This window comes from Centruroides vittatus, unplaced genomic scaffold (assembly GCF_030686945.1).
Source record: "Centruroides vittatus isolate TY-2023 unplaced genomic scaffold, ASM3068694v2 contig_364, whole genome shotgun sequence".
NCBI lineage: Eukaryota > Metazoa > Arthropoda > Arachnida > Scorpiones > Buthidae > Centruroides > Centruroides vittatus.
The window spans coordinates 986,010-1,011,309 of NW_027122188.1; the positions used below are offsets into that span (position 1 = coordinate 986,010).

At 29.1% G+C, this 25,300-nt stretch overlaps 1 protein-coding gene across 3 annotated transcripts in view; it reads right to left on the minus strand.

Moving 5' to 3' along the window:
- Nucleotides 1-25,300, minus strand: part of LOC136975081 (inactive rhomboid protein 1) — a 128,235-nt gene that overhangs the window by 71,410 nt on the left and 31,525 nt on the right. For all 3 annotated transcript variants that reach the window (XM_067270079.1, XM_067270080.1, XM_067270078.1), the window contains 8 exons: nucleotides 23,292-23,415; nucleotides 18,617-18,856; nucleotides 12,477-12,611; nucleotides 11,034-11,206; nucleotides 10,813-10,900; nucleotides 7,624-7,763; nucleotides 6,833-6,944; nucleotides 6,613-6,687 (listed from right to left, as the gene is read on the minus strand). In XM_067270079.1, coding sequence (XP_067126180.1) covers nucleotides 6,613-6,687; nucleotides 6,833-6,944; nucleotides 7,624-7,763; nucleotides 10,813-10,900; nucleotides 11,034-11,206; nucleotides 12,477-12,611; nucleotides 18,617-18,772 — 879 coding nt within the window. In that variant the 5' untranslated portion in view covers nucleotides 18,773-18,856; nucleotides 23,292-23,415. The remainder of the gene's footprint in view (nucleotides 1-6,612; nucleotides 6,688-6,832; nucleotides 6,945-7,623; nucleotides 7,764-10,812; nucleotides 10,901-11,033; nucleotides 11,207-12,476; nucleotides 12,612-18,616; nucleotides 18,857-23,291; nucleotides 23,416-25,300) is intronic.

Below are 25,300 nucleotides of genomic sequence, written 5' to 3' on the forward strand. Positions count from 1 at the left end.
GTCACTTTTGCCAATTGTTTTTGAATAGATTATTGATGAAAACAGAGTGTACATCCATGTACCTAGCATCAATTTGCATTATTTCTTTAGCTTCTGTTTTCCTGTCCTAAAACCCTCCAGTTATAAGGAAAAACAATGGTTTTGGGCTAAAACTTTTTCCAGCAAAACTTGTGGTGCAATGAGTAATAGCATCAGAACACAGGGTAGTTTTGCCCTAAATATAAGACTACCTGAAACATTACTCAGAGAAGTTGAAATTACTCTAGAAAAGGGTAATTATCCTAGAAACGACAGCACTGGTCAAGAATGAACACAACACAAATTCTGCAAGTGTTTGCAATGCACCTGTTGACAAGTTAAAACCTATCCTTCATATTGTGGTTGCATCAGCTAACATTCAGAATGCATTATGGCTTTTCTTAATCACCACAATGTGTCACGGTCAAACATCATGAAAGCCATGACATGAATTTCGCCTTGTGGTCATTTTGAGTTAGCCACAACATGTTGCGGTCGTTTTTTTCACTCAATGAGCGATTTCAGTCTTTGAGCCTAACATATATTATATCAAATAGAACTTAAATTTTTTTTTTAAATGAACATGTTCAGATTCTATCCTCCATTCTTCAACATGAAGACAACAATTTTAACTTAAATTATACAAAAAACATATTATTATCATCATTTATATATTTTATTGCAATTGTATGTCATTGATCCATATTTGGAACACTGTTGAATTTAAATTTTAAAAACTATTCCTTTATATGTTTGTTCCTGATGATGGCTACATAGATAGTCAAAACATTAGAAAATAAAAAAAATGTTGCTGGAACAGACTGGAACTTTTTATTTTGAAAATGTTGGTTTATGTAATTAAACTTTATTTTTTGCTGGATTCTCTGGAATTTATGAAGCTGTAATATTTTATTCAGTTATTAAGGGACATTGTTTATGAAATAATTTTAAATTTTATTATTAACTATGTAATTACTCTACACTGACTTCAACTTAAGATTTTTATTGTGAATGAAATATTTTCATTTAACTTTTCTTATCATTATATCATGTATCAATAAAAAAATTATACAGGGTGTTTCAAAATGAATATCAGGATTTTAAGGCTTTGTAGTATTTATTATATTTAAGTTACAATTATAAATAATACATCAAATGAAAGAGCAACTCAAACAGTTTTTTCTACAAGTGTTCAACGTGAGCACCATTCGTCACTTGGCACACATCCAGTTGATAGGCGAGTTCTTTCTAAACCTTGATCAATGTGTCTGGAATAATTGTTGCAACAACTGCTTCAATCCTGTTTTCTTAAGTCGGGTAGGTCAGCTGATAGCAGAGGCACATACACAAGATCCTTTATGAACCCCCAAAGGTAAACGTCACATACATCAGTCGCATGGCTCTCTCACTCATTCAACACATTCTTCAGTCACTCTTGGTTGTCACGTACTCTTCCCTTTACAAAGCCAGCCGATGTCTTCAAACTGATGATACCATCTACCGCTGTTATCATCACTTGGAGGATTACAATGGAACTTAATACAGAATGCACATTGCACTGTAACTACAGATTGTCCTTGCAAACTATAAAACACAAAAAGCTTTCTGTTTTCTAGTTGCCATCTTTGCTACTAGTGCTTTCTAATGGAAACAGTGCATCATACATATACACAACAAAACTGTTTGAGTTGCTCTTTCATTTGATGTATTATTTATAATTGTAACTTAAATGTAATAAATACTACAAAGCCTTAAAACCTCAATGTTCATTTTGAAACACCCTGTATTATAAAAAATAGGTAATCTAGTTTCTTATATAAACATTTTTTATTGTTGCATATAGAAGAAATGCTTTAAGACAAATATGATATCTGGTAATTCTTCTCTTTTTATCTCCATTTAGTTAGATAAAAACATGAACAAATGAAAATCGTGAAAAATTAAATAATGGAACAATTTAGTTCTAATCCAATTTCTCTTTAAAAATAGAATTACCAAGAGAGATTAAATTGATATAGGAAAACTTATTTATTTAAAATAATGTTAATACAAGCTAAGCTAAAATTAGCAACATGTGTTGAATTTTTTAGTTATTTACACAACCACTTAAAAGGGTCTGTTTGATAATTCAGCACATCAGTCCTAACGTCAACAATTAACAGGTCAGGAATCAATCAGAAGATATGTATGAACAAATTCTTTTTATCAGAGGCATTTTGGATTGGTAATCTGCCAATCCCTCTTCAGTCTACTAAAATAAATTGTATTTTGTAAATAGTTTTTTATATTTTAGTCATTAAATTAAAAATTACAAGTCTAAAAACATTAAAAATAGATGTAATCTACAACTACAACTACAAATAAATTTAGAGAATTAATACATTTATTCATTTACATGGATTACAAAGACAGATTAGAAGAACAGCAAAAATTAAAAAATGTTAAACAGGTATCCAAGTAAAATACTGGAGAGGTGGATAAGTACTGTACAGTACATATACATCTAATAAGTATACAGCTAAATTTAAAGAAGCAAAGTATATTTTTTAAAAATTTCAAAAAATATTTAAGAAACATTCCATTGTGCTGACAGCAAATTTAAAAAATAAATTTCATTACTTAGGTCATTACAAGGGGTAATTTTTTACAAAAACAAAATCAATAGTAATATAATATAATATTTAACAAGTTAATAATTAAGTACAAAATAACACAAAATAAAATATAGAGTAATAATCAGTTTTTGAAAAGTGCAATATATTAATATCATCTTTCCAAACCTTAAACCGTATTAAATACTTGTCCCTACTAACTCTTAAATTTTACACAATAAAGAAATACCTGTTCCCATGTTTCATATACTTGCATGGTATAATTACTACATATTTTTTCAGGATCTACTGTTAGTCTGCTATTATACATTAAGATATAATTTTGACCGCATCTCAAATGAAAGATATAAATTATGTTAAACAATTAATCCATAAGCAAATAATCATCACACATGAACATCATTTTAATGCTACAATATAATTAAAAGTGTTTATTCTTTTCTAACAGAGACCAATCTTCTTGTATACTTTGTTCACAGCACAGTTTTATAATTAATGGTTGATAATATTCAATTAAATGAGAATACTGAGAAAGCCACAGAAAAGAAAAACCAAGTCAATCCAACAGATTTTGCAATACTGATGCCCAATTGTATGTGCAATCCTTTGTCGTTGAACACAATCTGTGAAGTTTATCATATGTTGGTTTAACATAGCTTTTATTGTCTAATTTTAAGAGACTTATCCAAAATAAAATTATTACTTTTATTGTAATTACTGATATTCCGGAAACTTCAAACTCCAATCGCAACATGTATGCTGGAATTTTATTGTATAACATGAAAATTTTTTTAAAATATAAAGCAAGGATGATTTCCAGTTTATCGTAGTAAATGATTGCCCATGTAGGAGCAGCATAGAGTAATACAGATGAAATCATTGAACAAAATAATTTTATATAAGTAGAAGCAGAGTTAATTTTCACTCTTGAAAAAATAGGCCACATAGAACCCAGTGCCATTTTAGATTTACGTATACTATGATTTTTAGCTTGTAAAAATTGTCCAGAAGACGAAAATAAAACTCCAAAGTATAGGTAATTTGAAGTAACTTGTAAAGATTGATTGTTCAAAAACAATCTTTCTCTAGGTGACATTCAACCTCCCTTCTTGAATACCATTATCTTTGTAAAAAAAATAAATTTAAAGAATATTGTTTATAAAACAAAATAAATTAAAGAGGTCTGGCATGGTGTATAAAGTATCATGTACATGCAAGAATACAGTTTACTATGCGGGAGAAACTGGAAGAATGTTGGAAACAAGGTTAAAAAAAAGACAAAGTGGCAATTCTTCTACAATATATACACAATCATCCTGGTTTCTGTAGTATAAATGAATTTACTTTTAACGGAAATAATCTTAAAATTTTGTTTATAGAACATGTTTTTTAAAGCTATGTAAATATAAATTATCACAATTACAAAAAATGTTAATTTAATCAATTTAAATAATGGAATGTCAGTGGATGACATCATATATAATGATAAAATCAAAATGTTACATGATGCAGGATATCTGTTGAGTATTACTATGTAGTTGGTGATTTATTGTCAAACAGAAGAGTATAATTCTTGTTATAGATTAAATCTATTTTTAAGTTTTTTATACTTGTAATTTTTTAATTAATGCTTGTATTTTGCAAATAGTTTTTTATATTTTGGTACACTGAAGAGGGATGAGCAAGTTACAAATCCAAAATGCATATAATAAAAAGAATGTGTTCATACACAAGTAATCTATGGCCTTGTAATTGTCAGAGTTAGGACATTGCAAATGTGCTGAATTGTCACGTCAACCCTTTTTAAGTGGTTATGTAAATAAAACAATATTCCTTTTAAAATATAAAAATAGTTTTTGAGTTAAATTAAATATAGCTTGCGCAAAAATTATTGGATGATTTCATAAGATTATATTTTCACTATTATCGAACAGAAATATATGATATTATCATTCTTTGAAAGAGGAATATTTGCAATCTTGTACTGACCTTAAATGCATTTAATGTGTGCCCATGTGTAACACATTGAAAGCAGAATCTTTTAAAATACATAAATGGGTAACAAATTATTCAGTTATATCAACTAGATAAAAATAATGCTGTTTTTAATCATATTTATTACAAGAATTAAATGCTACAAAGTTGTATGCTTTTATATTTTTTTTAATTAGCAGAAAAAAAGTTTTACCCTGTTCCAAAACATTATCAACTCAAGTGAACTAAATGAATTTCATAAAAAGTGAGAATTAGTAACCAATATGTTGAGACTTAGAAATTCTTATGATGTCATTGCATAATTTCAGACAGGAGGTGCACCAAGTTGAATGTGTGATCTCATGTGATCTAACATGATCTCGTGCGCTTCCTGCCAAGAACGGCATTCTATACGATTGAAGTTTCTGTTATATAACTTAAAGATAAAACCAATAAATTACATTATTTATCTAATTCATAATAAAGCATACTACAAAAACTAGAAGTCTGAATAATTCATTTAACACAATAAACTTACCATTTACATTAATTAGTTAAATATCCAATCTTTCACAGATTTAATTAAATTTTCAAGAATTCTTTCAGGGATTATGTTCCAGAAATCATAAATTGTAGCCTTCAAGTCTGCAACTTTAGAAAATTGCTGACCATCTTTATATATCTGTCTCACAATGATTCCCTGCAAATTTTCTACTGGATTTATGTCAGGACTTAATGTAGGCCAATCCAAAAGCTGAATGTTTTTCCTGTCAAACCACTTTTAGAATGATTCAGAGACATATACTGAAGAATTATCCTGTTGAATTATTTAATTCCTAGCACAAATTTTGGTGGCACATGGCAGTAAATGAGACTGAAGCATATTTTGATAGTCAACAGAGTTCATCCTACTATTTATTTCTGCTAAAGAAGTTTTACCTTTCAATACAAAGCTATCCCAAACCATTACTGATCCTCCATCATGTATCCTTTACTGAAGTAATGTTCTTCCTTCCGTAGATCATGCCAGTAAATTTTAAAACCATCTGGCCTGTCTAAATTAAACTTATTTTGTCAGTGAAAATAACTTTATTCCATTCCTTGTCACAGATAATATGATTTTTGGCTCAAATGAGCCTAGCCTCTTTGTTACGTGGTTTAAGGCAAAATCTCTTTGTTGCATTCTGAAAAAGCTGAATTCAAAAGAATAAAGTGCAATGAACAGTTGGTTTTGAAATACAACCTTGCAAATATTCTGTTATTTGCCTTATAGAACATCAGTTTTTCACTGACATCTGAAATATATGCTTTTGTTGTCAAGCAGATGTTTTTGTTCTTCATTCAGAAGTTGATATTCCTGTTGAACTTCCTTTCTGCTGCAAAAACTTGCTTATTGTTGACTTAGATCTATTTAATCTTTGAGCTATTTCAGTTTGGAAAATGACTTCAACTGCCAGGCATGTATTTTGCCTTTTCTATAGTCACTTAAATCTCTTTTATCCATAGTAATAAATGACCTTCAAATGTTTCAAATATTTTCATATGCTTACAGAGAAGTGATATAAATATGAAAATACAAAATGATTTGCATATATTTTCTTAGAAAGTATTTTTAACAACCAGTTGATAATTTTTTGGGGACAGGATAAAATTTCTTTCTGCCAATTTAAAAAAAATACGAACGCATACAACTTTGTAGAATTTAATTCATGTAATGGAACATGATTAAAAACAATATTGCTTTTTATTTAGTTAATATATTGATACTGTTTTGAAATTTAAAAAAAAAAACTATATATTGATAATTATCTGAGACACCTTAGCATAAAGATAATTTAAAACAATCTACAGAACAACATAATTTAAATCTTAAATATTAAAAAAATTACACCCATTTTTCAAAAATGATTATTTATAAATGTGTTTTACAAGAAACAAGTGTAATTTTTATATGTTAATTACAAAAATAATAAATAATGTAAGAATATATACACTATATAAAACATACTGCTCTAGGACCTATCCAAAAATTATCAGGTTCAAAATAATCAACTTCTTGAAGAGACAAACTTGTAACAAAAACCTGAAATTTTAAAATACAAAATATTATTTTTTCTAATATAAGTCAATTTTCAACTATATTTCATTAATCATATTTATAGTAATTTATTATTTTCTTTATATATTTTATGAATCAAATATTCAAAGATTTAATCATATAAACATACCAAACTTGATCGTTGTGTTTTATGAAAACCAACTGGACCAAAACCATAAACTGCTAATGAAATAATTGTAACTAATATTTGGACAGTTGTTACCCAGTATGTAAAAAAAGGTCTGAAAAATAATTGACTACTATTAGAATTACATAAAAATAGCATATTAAAAATACTAAATTTTTCATAAGCATCTTAAAATTGGTTTCTATTAGGAAAAAAAAAATTACATTTAGATGAGATTTAAATTTCCAGTAATACAACTAAACATGGGGGGGAAACAGTCTTTTTATGTTAATTCAAAATATGTTAAAAACAATCAGTTTAGTTTACTCAATTTTTGAATAATTGACTAATTGATTATTTACAATTGCACCAAAGAATTTCCATGCATAGTTTGCAGACTGTAGCATAATACGCCACAACTTGGCTGGCATTTAGCATTGCTAAACAAATATTACTCAAATTTTAGCAATGCTAAACAAATTTACCAAATTTTAGCTCTGTATAGCATGTACTGTACAAGACAATTATCAAAATTGCAGAAAACTTTAATCATACTGATTAAAGCTTTCTGCAATTGAGTGTGATTTTTTGCTACTCAAAAACAGGGAAAAAGCACTGACTAATATTCAAGCCAACAGGACATATATTTTTTCATTTAATAAAAACAGAAACACAATAAGAAAATAAAGAAGAAAAACTTTTTTAAATAAAAAATATTTCTATTTTATGATGGTTTAATAAAAATGTATTTTTTTTTTCATAATATATTTAAACCATTTTTATGTTATTCATACCTATGATCATCTAAATCATCTAATTGCTGTTTAACATCCGAAGTGATGCGTTCTTGACGAAAACTGTGTTTTAACAATTTACCAACAACTCCCATTCCATATTGTCTTCTATTAGAATTATCAAATGCTTGATCTAAAAGCTACAAAAGAAAAGTGTAAAATTCAGTAAAAGAAAGTTTTAATATATATACAACATATTTTCAAATACTTAATTTAAAAACTTTCTTTTTTTTCATTCTCTCTCTCAGATAAAGACTAAAATAAACTAAAATAGTAGTTAATTCTAAAACAGATGTTTGAAAGACAAGAAAATAGATACAAAAATCTGATCTGTATTCTCACTGATGGAACTGAAACATTTATGACTTGACATTACTAAGAGAAGACATACTCAATAGCTTATGTATTCTATTTTATTTTGGCTATTAAGCAGATTACATAAACACAGAAATATATTTTTTGAAATAATGTTCTTATTCATTAGAAAATAGTTTATCCATTTCTGTATTTCTTAAAATTATTAATAATGCACATGTACTATAGTGATCTAATTACATATTACTTTAACATATTTATTGTTTTTATGAAAAATATCACAAAAAACATTGATTATCCTTCAAAGAAAGTATGGCCCTTAATAATGTTTTAACAAGTTAATATATTATTGACAAGACTGTCTTGTTTATAAAATTGCACTGCCTGATGTCTTACCAGCTTAGAGGTATGAAGGAGTACATGTCAGGAGTTGAAATTTGGCACAGAGTATTAGGTGCCCAAATTATGTGCACATAAAAAAAGAAACCAGACTTGTAGATAGTCAGGGGACCAAGAACCGAGACAAAATAAAATTCAGAATGGTGACACTCTCTACAAACAGGCAATAGTGAGAGATTTGTGCATGCATTGCTCATTGGGAAACTGAAAATGCGAACGTTGCAAAATCGAATTTTGACAAATGCATGCGTTAGAAAATTTGAAATGAGAAATCAAATCTTTGAAAAAAACCAATTTAGCTGTGCAGTGTTATTCCCGACATATATATGGTCACCATGTGCTGACCTTGGCCAGTTGACCCAAGCATTGGAACGTTTTTCAAAGTAGATGCCATTAGTTGTTATAATTTTATATTAAAACTAACTTCCAAAATATAATTTGTTTTCTTTTTACATTTATTAATATATATATATATTGTTTGTGCAAAATTAAAAAAATAATTTCGAATGATATGATAGCCAGGATTATTTTTTCAAAAATGAGAAATTTTCATTAGACATCAACAAAAATTTAACTGGAGCAACACGCAATGGAGAGAAATTTCAAAATTGGATAGGATAATTTCACCGAAAATGCATTGTGGACAACCTCGTGGTCATGGTCATGGTTGTGGCTGGCGAAGTTTGAATGATTGCACTCAAAACCAGCGATACCAAAGAAGATTGGAGAATGAGAACGTCACAAACCTGCCTTGAGTGTCAAAGTGATCCCATTTAGTAGTTAGTCTCCAAAACATAGTCTTGTCCCAAATACGGCTTTGCCGTTTTACTTGTAATAATTATTATACCACAAAAATACTTCTTTCATTTTTTAAATGAAGATAAGGTTCTTTCATTATCATCTTTCATTGCTTCTGATGTGCTGAAGAGAAGAATCAACACAGCATTGCATTTATATGGCAATATACATTTGTTTCTTTATATTGACATTTTCTGGAAAATAGCATTAAAATGTAAGAATTTTAACTTGAAGTTCTTCTTAACCTCCTTAAAGCTTTTTTGATTGTCTTGAACCAGAAATTCAGTATAATTTATAAACTTTTGACTATTAACAAATCATGTGATCTATTTTTTACTCCATGTAAAAGGATTCTATATTGCAACATTGAAAATAGATAGATTATTCTAATATTATTTCCAATTTTTTTTTAATTATACCAAAATAAATTTAAATTAAAACTTACAGAATAATTTTAGATTCAATAACATTGTTAAAAGCAATCATCTAGCCAGGTACAGTACAAGATGACAGTTTATCTACCTTTAAACATATTATAAAGTTAATTATTTATAGTAGTAGCCAAAATATGATAACACCACATATGTTCAACAACAAGGAATATTCATGGGTAATTCCCTTTCTAGAGATCTCTGTGAGATGGGAGTGAATATGTTATAGCAAATGTCTTACCTACATTCCTCCATCATATTCACACTTATAAAAGATACACAGATGACATCTGCATCACCTGGAAAACTAAACCAGATATAGATGGATTGCTATTCAACACATGAATAACAACCCATACAGTCTAAGTCTCAAACTTAATCTATTCAAAATGCCAAACGTTATAAAAAAAGAAAATTAGGACTGAAGATGAATTTCACTATTTCTATACTAATCATTGAAAACATACTTGACTTGGTGTTATGAAGCAACGTCAAGTATGTATAAAAAAATGAACACTGCAAAATACACTATTATCATCCATTGTGCTGAGAGAAGCCAACTCTGTGTGGAAAATATTTCAACAAAATGTCACCAATAAAAACATTATTTTCATGAGTTTTAATTATTTTCTATTATTTTTCTACAAATAAATATTGTTCTCTGGTACCATAGCTTATTTTTCAGTCTTATTTCAGATGCAAACTAATGTAATCTTGCCTTTAGTTTTAAATAACATTATTTAAGTGTTAATATATATTAAGTGTTATTTATAACTAAAGGCAAGACTACATTTCGCAAGACAAACTTGTAAGTATCTGGTGTCTGCCATCTAAAAGTTATAGTTAGCAGATTGCCAACTATAATTTAACACACACAGTCATCAAAGTGTTAATGAATTTTAAAAAATTCATTTCTGTTAATTTATTTGTTAATAAATTAACAGAAATGAATTTCTGTTGATAATTTGTTAAAAATATGTTATAAAAAATAAACAGCTACAATACAATAATGATGACTTGATCATCATTTTCATGTTTTAAAATCATAAAAGAATTTTCAATTCTCAACAAATTTTAAACAACTAAAAAATTTCACAAAATACATTATCTACAATTCTACATATTAATTTGTATATGGATAATTCATCATTTATTTCACTATAAAATATATTAACTGAAATAATAACATGCAGTAATTATAATAAATTTAAATTTTATTTGGACATTTCTATGTAGTTTATATTACCTTATTCCAAATTCTTTTCATACCAACATCACTACCAGAAGTCTGTGATTCTACAGAGGAAGGTCGATGCCACGTATGCTTGACAGGCCTAAAGAGCAACAATATTTAGTACTAAAACTATGGCAATTTTACATATTATTTGATCAAAAATTTATAAAATTAATAAAATTACAATAAAATTTTAAACTTAGTCAAACATTAAAAATTAAAAAAAATATTACCTAGCATAATCTACAAAATCTGTTCCCGGAGCAGTGACTGATGTTGATCGTGCTAAATTTTCATTCTGTTTTTTTGTCCAAGGATCTCTACTTTCAACTATCGTATTTGTTGCAGATGAATTTATATTATCAAAAAATACTTCATCCACCAATTGATCAGTATTTGAAAACATCTATAACAACAATTATAATATTAAACAAAAGTCTGATATTTTGACAAATATACAAATTTTTTATTTTTTAATATATTGCTAATGTTGGCTTAACAAATTTTTTCATAAGAAACTTTTAAAACTAAAACTACTAAAAATTTTAAAACTAATTTTAAAATGTAGGTACAGTAGAGAGTTGTTAATCCTAATCAATTGGGGACTGGGGTTGTTCGGATAACTGATTATGTACAAAAAAATATATTAACCTGTCCGATGTTCAAATTTTTCTCCGTTGCATGTCGCTTTGTGTTGAATTTTCGTCGATTTTAAGCCTAACGAAAACTTTTATAATAATAATCGAGGCTATTGTATTGTTAAAAATTATTTCTTTATTTCGTACAAACAAAATAAATATATTGAAAAATATAAAAACATAAAAAATTATACTTTAGAAGTAAATCTAGTATCAAAAAAGTTCGATTCAGCACGACACAGTCCGACTGAAAATCGTTCAGATAACCGGGGTTTGGATAAAAGACTCTCTACTGTACTGTATTCTACAGTATAGTATAATCACCTCATTATCATCATTCAAACAGTATTGTGCAAGCATGTATTGTTAGTGAAAAGTGAGTTTATTGCTATAAGTTTTTCTTTAATGTATGATTTTCTTTAATTTTGTATGATTTGTGGTTTAATATTCAAACAATAAATGTTTGAATATTAAAGAAAAACTACAAATGATCCACTTGAAAACAAAACATCGATTTCCTTTCCTGGAATATGTCTGTTTTCAATTGTAATTTGCATAATCAGTTTTAGAATATCTCTTAAATAGAAAAAAAATCCCTTGACTATATTCCGACACATTAGTACAGTCATTTACAAAAGAATATATTATGCAAATACACCAACAAAGATTGCTGTTGTTTTGTAAAGAGCTCAATACTGATATGTTATAAAGTGATACAAAAAGTCAAATAATTGAAATAAGGGATTAAGACCAATACAAGTCACTGTGAGTAAGAACAAGACATGACTGAGACACTAGGCTACTTCAAAAAACAAAAATGAGATCAAAACATTATTTTGATAGTCTTAAATTCAAAATGATTTAATAAGTATCAGTAATGTTAATTCAAACTGAAGTAGCCCTTTTTTCTGAAACTTTTTAAAGGATGTCATAACTTTATACTTATTTCAAGTAATTTTTATATTTTGTTCTATTTTGCAATATTCATATCTTACTGATAAAACTTATTACTTTGATTGAAATAAATTTACTACTTACTTGTGATGGTGGAAGCCCAGAATCTTGGTTTTCTTCATAGAAGACACTGCCTGCTGTAGATGCTGCATAGCTTAAAGGTCGATGATGAGCACAAGACGTTCTTGGTCGTGCAGATGACACCCTTCTTGCTACATTCTATAAATTCAAAATCCATCATGTAATATACTGGGTAATTGTAATTAAAGTACCAAATGAAACCAAATCTCTTATGATGACATTTCTGTAAAATGAAAATTAGTATCAAACTCATGGCACTAACTACTATGATACTTTTTGCACAGCAAGCAATGAAAAAGCAATTCCCTTTGCATAAGCCTTGTGTTGCAGCCAAGTTCTGGGTATAAAAGTAGCCACAACTGTTGAATGGCATTCTTATCAGCTACAATGATACCTTGTTGAAACATGCATTTCATGTGAAGCTGTTTTATTAAGACAATGACTGCTACTGCTATTCTTTAGGAATTACACCATCATAATAATTTATGCTGAGAACCATTGACTCCACAAGCTCTCAGGAGAATGATCACTCAATTAAAGGAAACTGGTCATCTGGGAGTTCATCCTGGTCAAAAGGGCAACTTATAACTTCACAAAATGTTTAATATGTTATCATAGCTGTTGTTGAAGTCAATGAATAATGTTGCTCCAGTTGATAGTAGAGCATGTATAGTATTATAGCAATTGGGTGTTTTCTATGACACAGTGTAGAAGGTAGTGGAAAAAGTTGGTATAATGTTTGTTATCCATGTAATATCAGCCACAATGAGCTGCTGCTTGCCACAAAAAAAAAATTCAATTGACCTTCCTTTCCAGAATTGAAATGGATATGTTATGGTCATGGAACATCTTGTAGAGTCATGAGGCACACTTTCACCTACGTGAAACAATGAACATCCATAGTTGATTTAGATCACAAAAAATTTTCGTATTTTCCAGCAAATTCTACTGAACTTCCTAAAGTTAAAAGCTTATGTGGATCCCTAGTCACATTTATCCTTGAACAATTCTTCTTTGAAGAAGCTAGTGACAAGCACTGTGATAACCAAACCAAAGATACCAAAAGATGCTAAACATTTTTGTCTTATCCAACTGCAATAGCATCTTGAGTCTTTCATGCCAGATAAAGTGCCTCCACATATCAAGATGCTGAGTACAGCAGCAATAACATTTCACTAATAACAGAGTAATTATATTTAGTCATGCATTTCCTATTGCCTGGCAATCTTGTTCTCTAGATTTTAATCTGTATAATTTTTTTGTTTTGAAAACACTTAGAGTGTGGTTTATCAAGGATATTGCAAATTTGAAAGCCTTAAAAAAAAAATAATATAATACTGCATGTGAGAATCAAAAGATCAATTAGGGTCAGCCTATGTGCCTTCAGGTTTTACACCTTCAAAATAAGGATCATATTGAGCAATATCCCTTGTTTTGTAAAGTAAATATAGGCAGTGTTTGAATAAATAAAATGTTTGTTACTTGCAGATACAAAAAGTATCATATTGGTAATTTTGGTATAATTTTTTTTTAATGAAAATATCTGCATGTTCTGAAATGTTGGTCACATACCACATTTTTTGCATTTGGACTGCTAAATATCTCTATAGACAGCACTGAATAATGGTACTTTAATTATGACAAACTCCTGATATATTATAGTATAAAGTGAAAACAAGACAATTTATTATAAGAGAAAATTTTAATCTACATTTTGATATTAAAATAATGCTAAAATAAATGACAATTCTCTTCTACTCCAGTATAATCTATATATATATATATATATATATATATAATCGAGACGAGTTGATAATAATAATAACAATAATAATCAGCGCAGAGCCCAAACGGTTAGGAGTTGAAAGTTGAAATTTGGTACACAGTTAGTGTGCGTTCTCGTGACGTTCCCTAAGAAGGGATTTTTTGAAATTCCTCCCCACAGGGAAGAGGGACAGGATTAAGGCTAAACACTTCCATCAACAATGGAAGTGTTACAAATGGAAGTGTCAACAATGTAAGTGTCAAGAGAAAGCGACGTGCAAGAAGCAGATGCAGTTTTTTTCGTTTTTACGGGAAATAGAACATATTTTTAGACCCATCTAAAAATTCTCTAATTGATCTGACCCAATTCTTGCATTCTGTGAAAACAGGTAAGGTTGACCATAATGTAATAATCTTAATCTTCGCTATCATTACTTTTGCCCAAGCAACGCTGGGCCTATCTGCTAGTATATATATATGTTACCGGCAAAACCCGATTTTACGCCAAACCAGTTTTGCCTAGGCCAAACTAGTTTGGCATAAGCGTGTCAGGCCAAACTAGTTTAGAATTATTATTCAAGTATAATAATGGTTAAAAGAAAATTAAAAGGCAATCAATTAGATGAACAATATTTATTCCAACATAGTCTTCTTAATTATAAAAAACAGAGTTAATGTTACCCTAGATATCAAAGGTGGTGGCTCGTCTCCGATTCAGCAATCAGAAGACAGGGAACAGTGGGGACGCACGTTCTAACCTAACCTAACCTATTCTAATAAATTACCATAATTATTAGCAACCAAATTATTAGAATAGGTTAGAAAGTGTGTCCCCACTGTTCCCTGTCTTCTGATTGCTGGAATTGGCAATGAGCCACCATCTTTGATACCTAGGGTAACATTAACCAAAAACGGTATTGATTAGAAGTGACACAACACTTGTACAAAACTATAAAATAAAAATAAGCTAATCAGTACTTATCAGTTTGTGTTTTTTTTAAATTAATCATGTACTTTTAAGGGTAATTAACTTTCGAAAATATTTTCAAAAATTCAAGCAAAATAATAAAAATAACTTTTAAAATCAAACTAAAATTAAAAATGAACTTATTTGTGTTTTATGATGAACTTAAATTAACCATTAATATATTTAACCATTAATATACTTGAATAATAATTCTAAACTAGTTTGGCCTAGGCAAAACTAGTATGGCGTAAAATTGGGTTTTGCCGGTAACATATATATATGATTTATTCTTCTGCTTCTATTCCACTTTTTTATATTTCAATATGTAACTAGTTCAAACACTGTTATTTTCTAGGAATTATCACATTTTTAATCAACAACTTTATTTTACCCATTGAGTAAAATATTGTTGTTGATTGGCTAGTATTTTTGGATAATCTATATATATATAAAGGAGGATGTTTGTTTGCTATGCATGCCTAGGTACTTCAACCAATTACTACTAAACTCAGCCATTATATTCAAATGCTTCTAACTTAGATCATGTCATATATCCCACCCAAAATATCAATTGCATTTCTATAAATCAATCAATTTTTATTTACATGAGATTTTCTGAGTTACACATAGCACCATCTATTGGCAAAACGTCATCAAAATAATTAACTAAATATAATTATTACAAAAAAGAATATAATTTTAAAAATTACAGTTATTATATCTTTGGTGCACAAGAATAGTGACACAACTCAAAAATTTCCAATTTCGAGTTTATTGTAGAAATGTATAGCAAACTCCCCATATTTTTATATGGAAGAACAAACACTAATATTTATTTCCAAAACAGATTTGAAAATTTTAAAAATCCAAGATCATGACAAAGCCTTACAGGAAACAAGAAACTTTTAAGTGGCTGCTCTGGAGGAACTATTTTTTTGAGTTGTGTCACTATTCTTGTGCACCAACAATATATTCACTGAATTACTGCGACAATGTCATAGTGCAAATAGACACACTATTATGCCATTACTGCAACAGGTAGCACATAGCACTAGCCTGTGCAGAATGTAGTAGTGTTTTGCCCCTGTACGTCATACTTTTCCTGTTAGTAATCATCATGCTGATTATGTATCTAATTCCATTCGGGGGAAAATCTTTGAATTGAAATAATGAGACTTGCAGTACAAATTGGAAGTAAGTATATAATTAATCTGGTCCTCTTTCTCTTACAATTTCATATCTGGTCTTGACTTTCATCTATCTAACTCAGTTCTCGAGATTAATAAAGGACAGAGACAGAGTGATGACAGTGAGAATTTATAGGTCCATAATTTTTTGAAATTGCAGCCCAATAAGTACCCTCCAGTAACCGAGTGGATAAAACCATTGAACACCAGTAGTTGGTCATGGGTTTGTGCATGGCCAACAAACTGGTCACATAGAGTTTTCTGGGTTTTCTTCACATTGTAACACTTAAATTGGGGCCAGCTTTACATAAAAGTCTTTCCAGGATGCATTCTCCTTGAAAGATCACTCACATGTTGCATTGCCATAACAAAATAAACCAAACTAATTCTAATAATTTTTCTATAAAATGTGATATTTACAAGGACATGCTTAACTACCAGGAAACATGGACATCCCACCCCCTCCCCTGATTTAATCTCCCCTTAGTAACTAATAAACCCATTGCCCCAAACTTCTTTCACTCATACTTCTTAGGATGTTCTAACATTCAACCAAATTAATGTATGGTACATGCAATGATTTTAAAGCACAAAGTAGAGATGGAAGTCTTTTTCTGTGCCAACGTTTATTTTACCTATTTATTATCATGACGATATTGTTTCATTCAAAATTTCCTGTAGTTGTAGTCTTTGTAATGTGCTCTTTATTCACATGTTTAGTCTTTCTGTCAAATCTGCTTATGGTATACTTATGCCACAATTTTCAAAAGTTTCCTTTTCCTAGCTGTTTTTGTTGAGCTTTACTTTTTCAACCTGGTTTCATCAAAAACCTGGATTTTTTTTTTACAGGATCACATAAAAACAATTATTCTCGCAATTTTACAAGATTTCTTTTATTTAAACAAATCTTATATCAAGTCTTTTGGATGTTAAGGTTAGCAACTTCGATCACATACAAGACCATCACAACCTATCTAACACAGATTACTTTTCAAATATTAATAGTAGACCAATATTAAGTAGTTGTTGTTGACCATCCTCTCACCCAGGAGGAAGACAATTAGTACTTTTGATTGAATTAATTTCCCATTAAACCCAATGGTGGCATTCAAATAGGAAAATTACATAATACGAGGTTACCACGCTGCACTAAATATGTTTTAAGTAGTTTTCTAGGGTGCCAAGTTTATATATTTTTTGGTACATTTTTTGCAAAATTTGATTCATTGGCATATCACCATTTTTTAAGATATTGTATCTTCAATTGGTGTCTACTTGATCAATGAAATTGTGCAATTTTGTACCATCCAAGTATCACAATAAATATGACAATGATAGGCTAAAATAAACCAAACTCTTCACATGGTTTTCATTTAATGTTTCTTATATTATGGTACTTGATTTATATAACTATAAACATTATCTTACATAAGGGTTTATCACACCAAGTGACCAATCTAACACATTTAAAAAATTTTATTCCTCTACTATACACAATTTAAAGAATTTTTAAAATCTGCTAAATTGGGCAATTAGTGCAATAAACCCTTATATAAGATAACATTTGTAGTTATATAAATCAAATACTATACTATAAAGGTTAGAAGTATAGCCTATAGACATAAATTGGAAAAATTTGCCAAAATGTAGGAATCTTGACCTTTAAAAAAAAATGAAATTTAAATGTTGTTTATTTTGTTTCTGATCAGTTAAGTCACTTATTACATTGTTGCAGTCTTACACAGTTATGTCCCTGCAGTAAGGACAAGTCAGTCTCAGTTACAGAATCATACGTTTGATTTTTACTAAAAACCAAAACTGAAAATCCAAGAGCTTTAAAAAGAACCAAAACAGAAAACTGGATTTTATTTAAAAACTCTTTGATACTTTTAATGAATGAAATTTCATGTCAGCTTGAATTAAAATGAAATATTCACTCATTCTCCATATGGAAAATTTGCAAATTAATAAACTACGTTTAAAAACTTTTTCTGAATTGTCTCAATTAAATACCTAAATATAAAAACATTATTTTCCTTTATTTTTCATATTTTTTCATAGATTTATTATAAAATAAAAGTATTAACATCAAAATATGTGTGCAATAATTTTCAGAAAATTTTGAGTTGTGAAAATATTCTGCACCTCTGGCTCTAGCACATCTACAGCAGTGAGTGTTACACATTATCATATACAAAATTTGTAGTTAATTAAAATATACTCACTGTGGCTATAAAATTTATACCATCCCACATCAGTTTATACACAGGTTCCTTCTGTTGATGTTGCCAATGATAAGACTGACTATGATTTGAAACACCATCAACATTATCAACAGCATCTGTTCTGCAAGTACCTAATCTTGTTTCTGATGGTTCCATAAAAGAATCTCGTGCAGGATAAGATGCTAAGTGAGGTAGCTCTGTAGGACCAATGTGTTCATCTGAAGACTGCAAATAGTGATCCTAGAATAAAAATTCCAAAATTTTATATTACCAAAATAAAAGATTCATCATCTATACAGGATAAAAAATTTTATTATTTATATTATCATCACGATATTATATTAAAAAGATACTGACCACTGAAAAAACAAATATTTAGTCCTATTTCAAAATTAATTACATATCAAAAATATTATCTTCATATAATATGTTAAATATACTTTATGGTGAAGTAAATAAATATAAAACAGTTCTCTATAACATATTTTTATACAATAATTAAATTTTACAAAATAATTTTATTTTCCTTTACCCTCTTGTCCCAACTTTCTAGACTATTTGTTAACTAAAACATTATTTATTAACCTGGGTCTTCCTATTAACTTTATACTGCTTATTCGAGAAATCTTAGGTATCATTGTTTACAACAATTATTTTTTATTTAGTAAGTTTATCATCTTAAGTTCTTAAAAAATTTATCAAGATGTCTCCATGAAGTCACTGCTATCCACATTTTTAGCCAAAATCATTATGTGAAGAACTGAAGATTTCATCTTTAACTCCTCTCTCACTTTACCTTAGTATGTTAATAACATACTTTTTGCATGGTAAGGTTTTCATAAGAAATTTTTGGCCCTAATTTCAGAAAACTGTTTACTAAGGTTTCTATTCTACAAAGTAACATTTCTTTAAAACTTTCCAAATTATTTTTCTCTTTCAACTATTGTTTTATTGTTTGTCCATACTGCATCATATCCTTTCCAACAATCAAGACTGCCTCCTTAAACATGAAAAATCCAGGGTTTACACAGTTCATTTTCAGCATCATTTAAACAATTTAATAACACATTACTAGATTGCTTGGAATGCATTTGAAGGAATATAAAATATCCTTCTAATTGTATTCTAAAACCTGAGAATGACCTATACTAAGAAGAGGTTGAAAACATTAGTGTAATAAATAAATTTTTGCTCAGGAAACATTAGGTGGTATTTGATGTGTTTTCAATCTCTGCTGAGAAAGCTGTGGATAATATAAAATATCCACCACCAACAATATGTTCTTAACAAGCTTGCCATGCTCACACTTCTCAAGCACTACTATATGCCTCTCTGAGATGATGTGCAATGTCTATTATCCAGTAGCAATGAGAATAAAATTTTTTCTGAGAGTTCTCTTTATTTACAAGTAGCAAATAGTCAATGCTCCCACCTTAAACTTTCCAGAACATTGGCTGCACATCTAAAAGCTCTGTTTACATTGGGTGGGACCAAGCCACCCACTACCTCATACTTCCTCCTTTAGAGTTTTCCAATTGTTCTCCACAGCTGTTTACAGATGCAGCACACTTCACAAATTTGATCATTGCATCATTATTTATTTATATTTATATTTATGTATTTTTAACTGATAATTAGTTATTTAGTCTCATATAATTTCCTATTATTGCAATTCATTACCATTGTAGGAAGAAGGTTTCTCTGAATTTTTAAAAAGCTTTAATTCTATTATCTGTTTCCAAAGAAGCTTGCATTGACATAAGAAAAAGTACTTAAAGAGTAATTAAATATTTTTTACAACTCTCTGTGTGTTTTAACACTCAATTTAAAAGCTTTACATTATTTATTTAATACTTGTGGTTTATGGCGTATGCCTTCACTAAATTCAATAAAAATTCAGATTAATTTTCCATAAAAAGAGTGTTTTTACTTTTTCTTGTAGTAATGACTGAGAACTGGGTTAATATTAATATTAAAAACATTCACCAAACCAGAAAATCCAGCAGTATAATGTTGATTTAATAAAAACAAATATTTTTGGCAAACTTAAGTTGTCATCTTCAGGTTGAAAAGTAATTCAGAAGAGAAAATTAAGTTTGAAACATTGATTGAATATTGCATGGAGTTTCAAAAAACCAAACAATGAGATATTATTGGTTGCAGTGGCACTTGCAGACTATAAAAAGAGAAAGCACAAGCTATAAAAAAAGGCATCATGTGTACATTATACAAAACATAATATATGTATATATATACATATATATATACACTGGTATCCCTTGATTAACACAATTAATTAATCCCTCAATGCTATTGCTTATATCAAAATTGCATTAATCAAATACAGTGGGAACTCAGTACTCAATTGAACAATCACAACTTGCTACATTTGTTTTTGGTTAATAACAAATATTTTTATTTTTATTTTGTCATCAGTAAAAAAATTTTCTCTGATAAAAATGAGTAACTAATTTAAAAATAAAGTGAAGCCTTAGAGCTCCGTTAGAGATTAAGAAAAGGGCAACCTGACAACAATGGAGTCGCACAAGCCTCAAGTGCCCCAATGCACAGGCACCTGATTGGTTATCTCTGAACTTGATTGATAATGTGAAAGTAGGTTTATGAGATGATAAAATAAAGATCTCCATGCATGGAAGAAAGTTTCTGCTCCCTATAATTAATCACAATGTCTTTAAAAGATGTCTTGAAAATTTCCAACCTTCCTCGGTGTTTTAAGTTAGACTAATCAGATCTGGGCTTGATCTTAGGCTACCTTGATGCTGTTTTCACTCATGTAAGAACTCAAAGTAATGGAGGATAGGTCTTTTTTAATAGAGTATATATGCTCCTTAATCCATTTCACAATCTTTTAGTGGCTCTGCAGTAAACTAGGTTTTTGTTAAACCATTTGTCTTTAAGGGGGATAGAACAGATCCCAAGAAGTAAATTGTAATTTATTGAATCCTTTGAATTCCTTAATAATGAATAGTGAATAAGATTCCATTTGTATGCCAAATTAATATCCTTGTGCTTAGCAATCTGTTTGTAAAGGTTACATAGGTGATGGTTAAAATGGACCACTTAATATTTTGGATGTTCAGCATTATCACTTGTCAGTGGACAATTGGAAACTGTCAATTAGAGATTTTATAAGATTTGGATGGTATCCACGATGGCCTCTTGAGAGATCTTCTCTTATGTCCATAGGATCAGAAGTGTATGGAAGGCTCTCTTATTAGAGCCTAGAATGCAGCTATCTTATGTGAAAGAGTTTCAGGATTCTTTAGGGATCAAGAGAGGTTTGTAACCCATTTTCTTATATACTTTGGTGGAGAAGCCATTCTAGAGCAGTGGTGCACAAACTATTTTCATTTCCACCCCCCCCCATTTTCTGTAAAAATTTTGTTGCAACCCCTGGATAGACAGTAGACTTTTTTAATCGTCAACATAGTTAAAGTGAAAGTCTTTCTGGGATTTGGTGCTTATGTTTCTGCCTTATTAGAGGTCTGAATAAAACACAATTTTATGAAACAATGGTTTTATTTATGCCTATACTTGAAGAAAATATTTTTTATACTTTTTATTATCAAATAAATTTGTTTGAATTCAGTGATCCTGAAAAATTTTCTGGCAACCCATGGTTTGTGCACCACTGTTCTAGAAGACCATTAACTGAATATCTAAGTGAATGGATTTGAAACTTTCTTGTTCTAAATGTAAGCTGAGTCCATATGGATTTTGGGCGATGGTTGTTAGGAAAGCTGATAAATTGGTTTCAAGAAAATTTTTTAAAAAAATAGCCAACCATTTTGCCACTTTTAATTTTTTTGCCGCTTCAAATTATTTATTGCCATCAATTTTACTTACTAATTAATGCGGGTGCTAGTAACCTTATTAGTTTGGAGTCTGAAAAGCAAAAGTAACTTCATTACGCTATTTCATATAAGAACACTTCCAAGCCCAATATCCAGTTAAAAGAACAAACACATTTATTGAAAAACAAATGTTTTCAACATTTAAAAAGGTCATCCTCAGGTTCTACTGGTAGAACACAAGTTAAATTTTAAAATGTTCATTGCGTAAGAAGTTTGCATGTGCAGGAACGCAGTAATATATTATAAATAAATATGAATACAAAAGAAAAATATAACATATACAAAAATTTTTAAAATAACTATGTATTCAATTTTCAAATTTTAACTAAAATGTATTCAAATATAATCTTGCCTATCAGATAGAAAAGAGTGTTGTGAGTTGTTTCTGAGATTAGTTTATTCAATCAAAAAGTTTAGTTGTTGACCTTTTCCTGGATGAGACAATGAGCCATAAAAAGTTTCATGGCATTTGCTGAAACTGTCTGAATGCATAAAGAGCAAATTAAGAAACAACTAACAAACTTTCTTCTTTATATACTAAATATTGCTAAAGTACCCAAAGAAAATAATAAGCTAATGAAAAATATTTACACTTGTTTCCTTAAATAATATTTTCCACTATAACTGAAATATATATCAGTTTATAATTTCTAGTCTTACATTCCCTTGACAAACTGGTTACCTAAACTTTACTTAACCGGATCAGTAATGGTATCTGCATATATGTTATCAGTTATAATGTTTATTAAAATTAAAATATAATCCAACAAAAAAATAATTTCAAAATATCAGCAATTTACCTTTTTCAATTGCCCATATTTCTTGCTTAGTAATCGCCTCCTTCTCTCTGTCCATCGTTGATAGCTATCTTGTTCTGTTTCATTATCTATTCCAAAAAACGAGGCAGTACTTTTCCTGAGATATCTAATATTCAAAATATAGATTTGATAAATATTTTGGAACTGAGAAGCAAAATATGTATTATTTAAGATTTCTCTTAAAATAAATTTTTAAAAAGGTTATTATACAATTTTACATGATATTCCAATAATAATTCCATCTATTACTTTCTTATATAGAAGATCATTTTTGAATTGTTTGCTATAGCTGATAAATTGGTAACAATTACCTATATCCATAAATAATAAAATATTTTATGTCCTTTAATTATTATATTTTCTCTTCTATCAATACAGCTACCAATTTGGCTTTTAATGAGAATTTATCACACAATGTGGTGTGAATAATATGGCCAAATTAATAGCTATACTGATAATTTACGGATATTTTCTCTTCTAACTTTAAAGGGTTTATTCTTTTCTGTATTCATAAAAACTAATTCAACTTTATACAAAGTTTATAATAAATAATTTTAACACCTTATCTATTTATCAAGAGCCTGGATAGTTTCCTACCAATGTATTACATAAACGAGGGTTTAGTTAGTGCCAGGCCTGGACTTTATGTGAACAATAAGTAACAAAATATTGCTAGTGAATCAATAATCTGAAATGATTGCTATACATAATCAGGAAAAATCTATTTATTCTTCTAACCTGAATATGTACAATAATGAAATAAAAGTTATCAAAAATTCAAAATATAATAAAAAGATATTTTATCAAATCCAAAAAACCATTTCATCAGTATTTATATATATAAATATAATGAAAATCTATCAAAAATTCACAAAGAAATCTTACAAATTAAATTATTCACCTAACTGTCACTAAGAAATGTCTTCTATGTCATCAATGGAACTTGAAAGCTTGCTTCAACTTTGCTCAATCCTTAGCATCACCTCATTCGATCTTGAGTTTTACCTTCTTATAGTGCAGTTGTGGTGATGTTACATGATTATGCCCACTCTCCCTATTTACATACTTAAGTGGCTAACATTCATTTAATTCTAATAATTTTTCTTTAAGTTGTATCATTTAATCTTTTATAATTTATCGTTGTGTCTTTTGGTGACAATTTGGGCAGGAGATCATTCTTTTAACTTCCTGTGGAAGTCCCCCAGTTGTTGTTTCTGGGTTCGATAGCATAATAGGTTTCCATCAGCAGTCATCATACTAAGGTGAGTTTAAATTTTAGACTTTTGCCCAGGTGACGTGCAGTAGTCCATAATAAAATAAAATTCTCCTCCCAAAAAACAAACTAAAAATAATTCCCAAACAAAATAAAATGGTTCAGAATCAACTCCTTACATATTTATATTAAATATATATACAATTCAAACGTAATACAAAAGTGGTGGATAAAACTTTATGCAGGAATCAATTATTCTATTCATAGTAAAAAATGTTGTGGGAAAAAATAGTAAATATAGGGTGGGAAAGAAAGTCACTTAACATCATACTATAGAATATAGAATGTACCCAAAGTTAATTCACTCAGGTCAGGAACACATTAGACCAAAAGGGAAACAGATTCATGTGTTTCACAAGGACAGTAGCCATCTTAACGGCAGCTATATTGAATGCACTTCACAACTGTAAATGGGAAGGGGGTCATGTGACACATCATTTAGGGTCAGAATTTCACAAAGAATTGATTGCTGAAAGATTTTATTGATCTACCTCAAATGGTTACAAAGTTATGCATGTTACAAGTGTGAGAACTGGGAGTTTGATAGGGAACATTTTAATATTTTTAAAAGTGACTTTTAGTCAATATTTTAGAATATTTTTTAAAGCTGTAAAAAAAATAGAAAGTTTATCTTTCTTGTCATCTTCATACTTCCTGTGAATCATTAGAGAAGTGACATTGTTCCCTTAGAAGTGAAAGTAACACTTTGTAGTTCCCT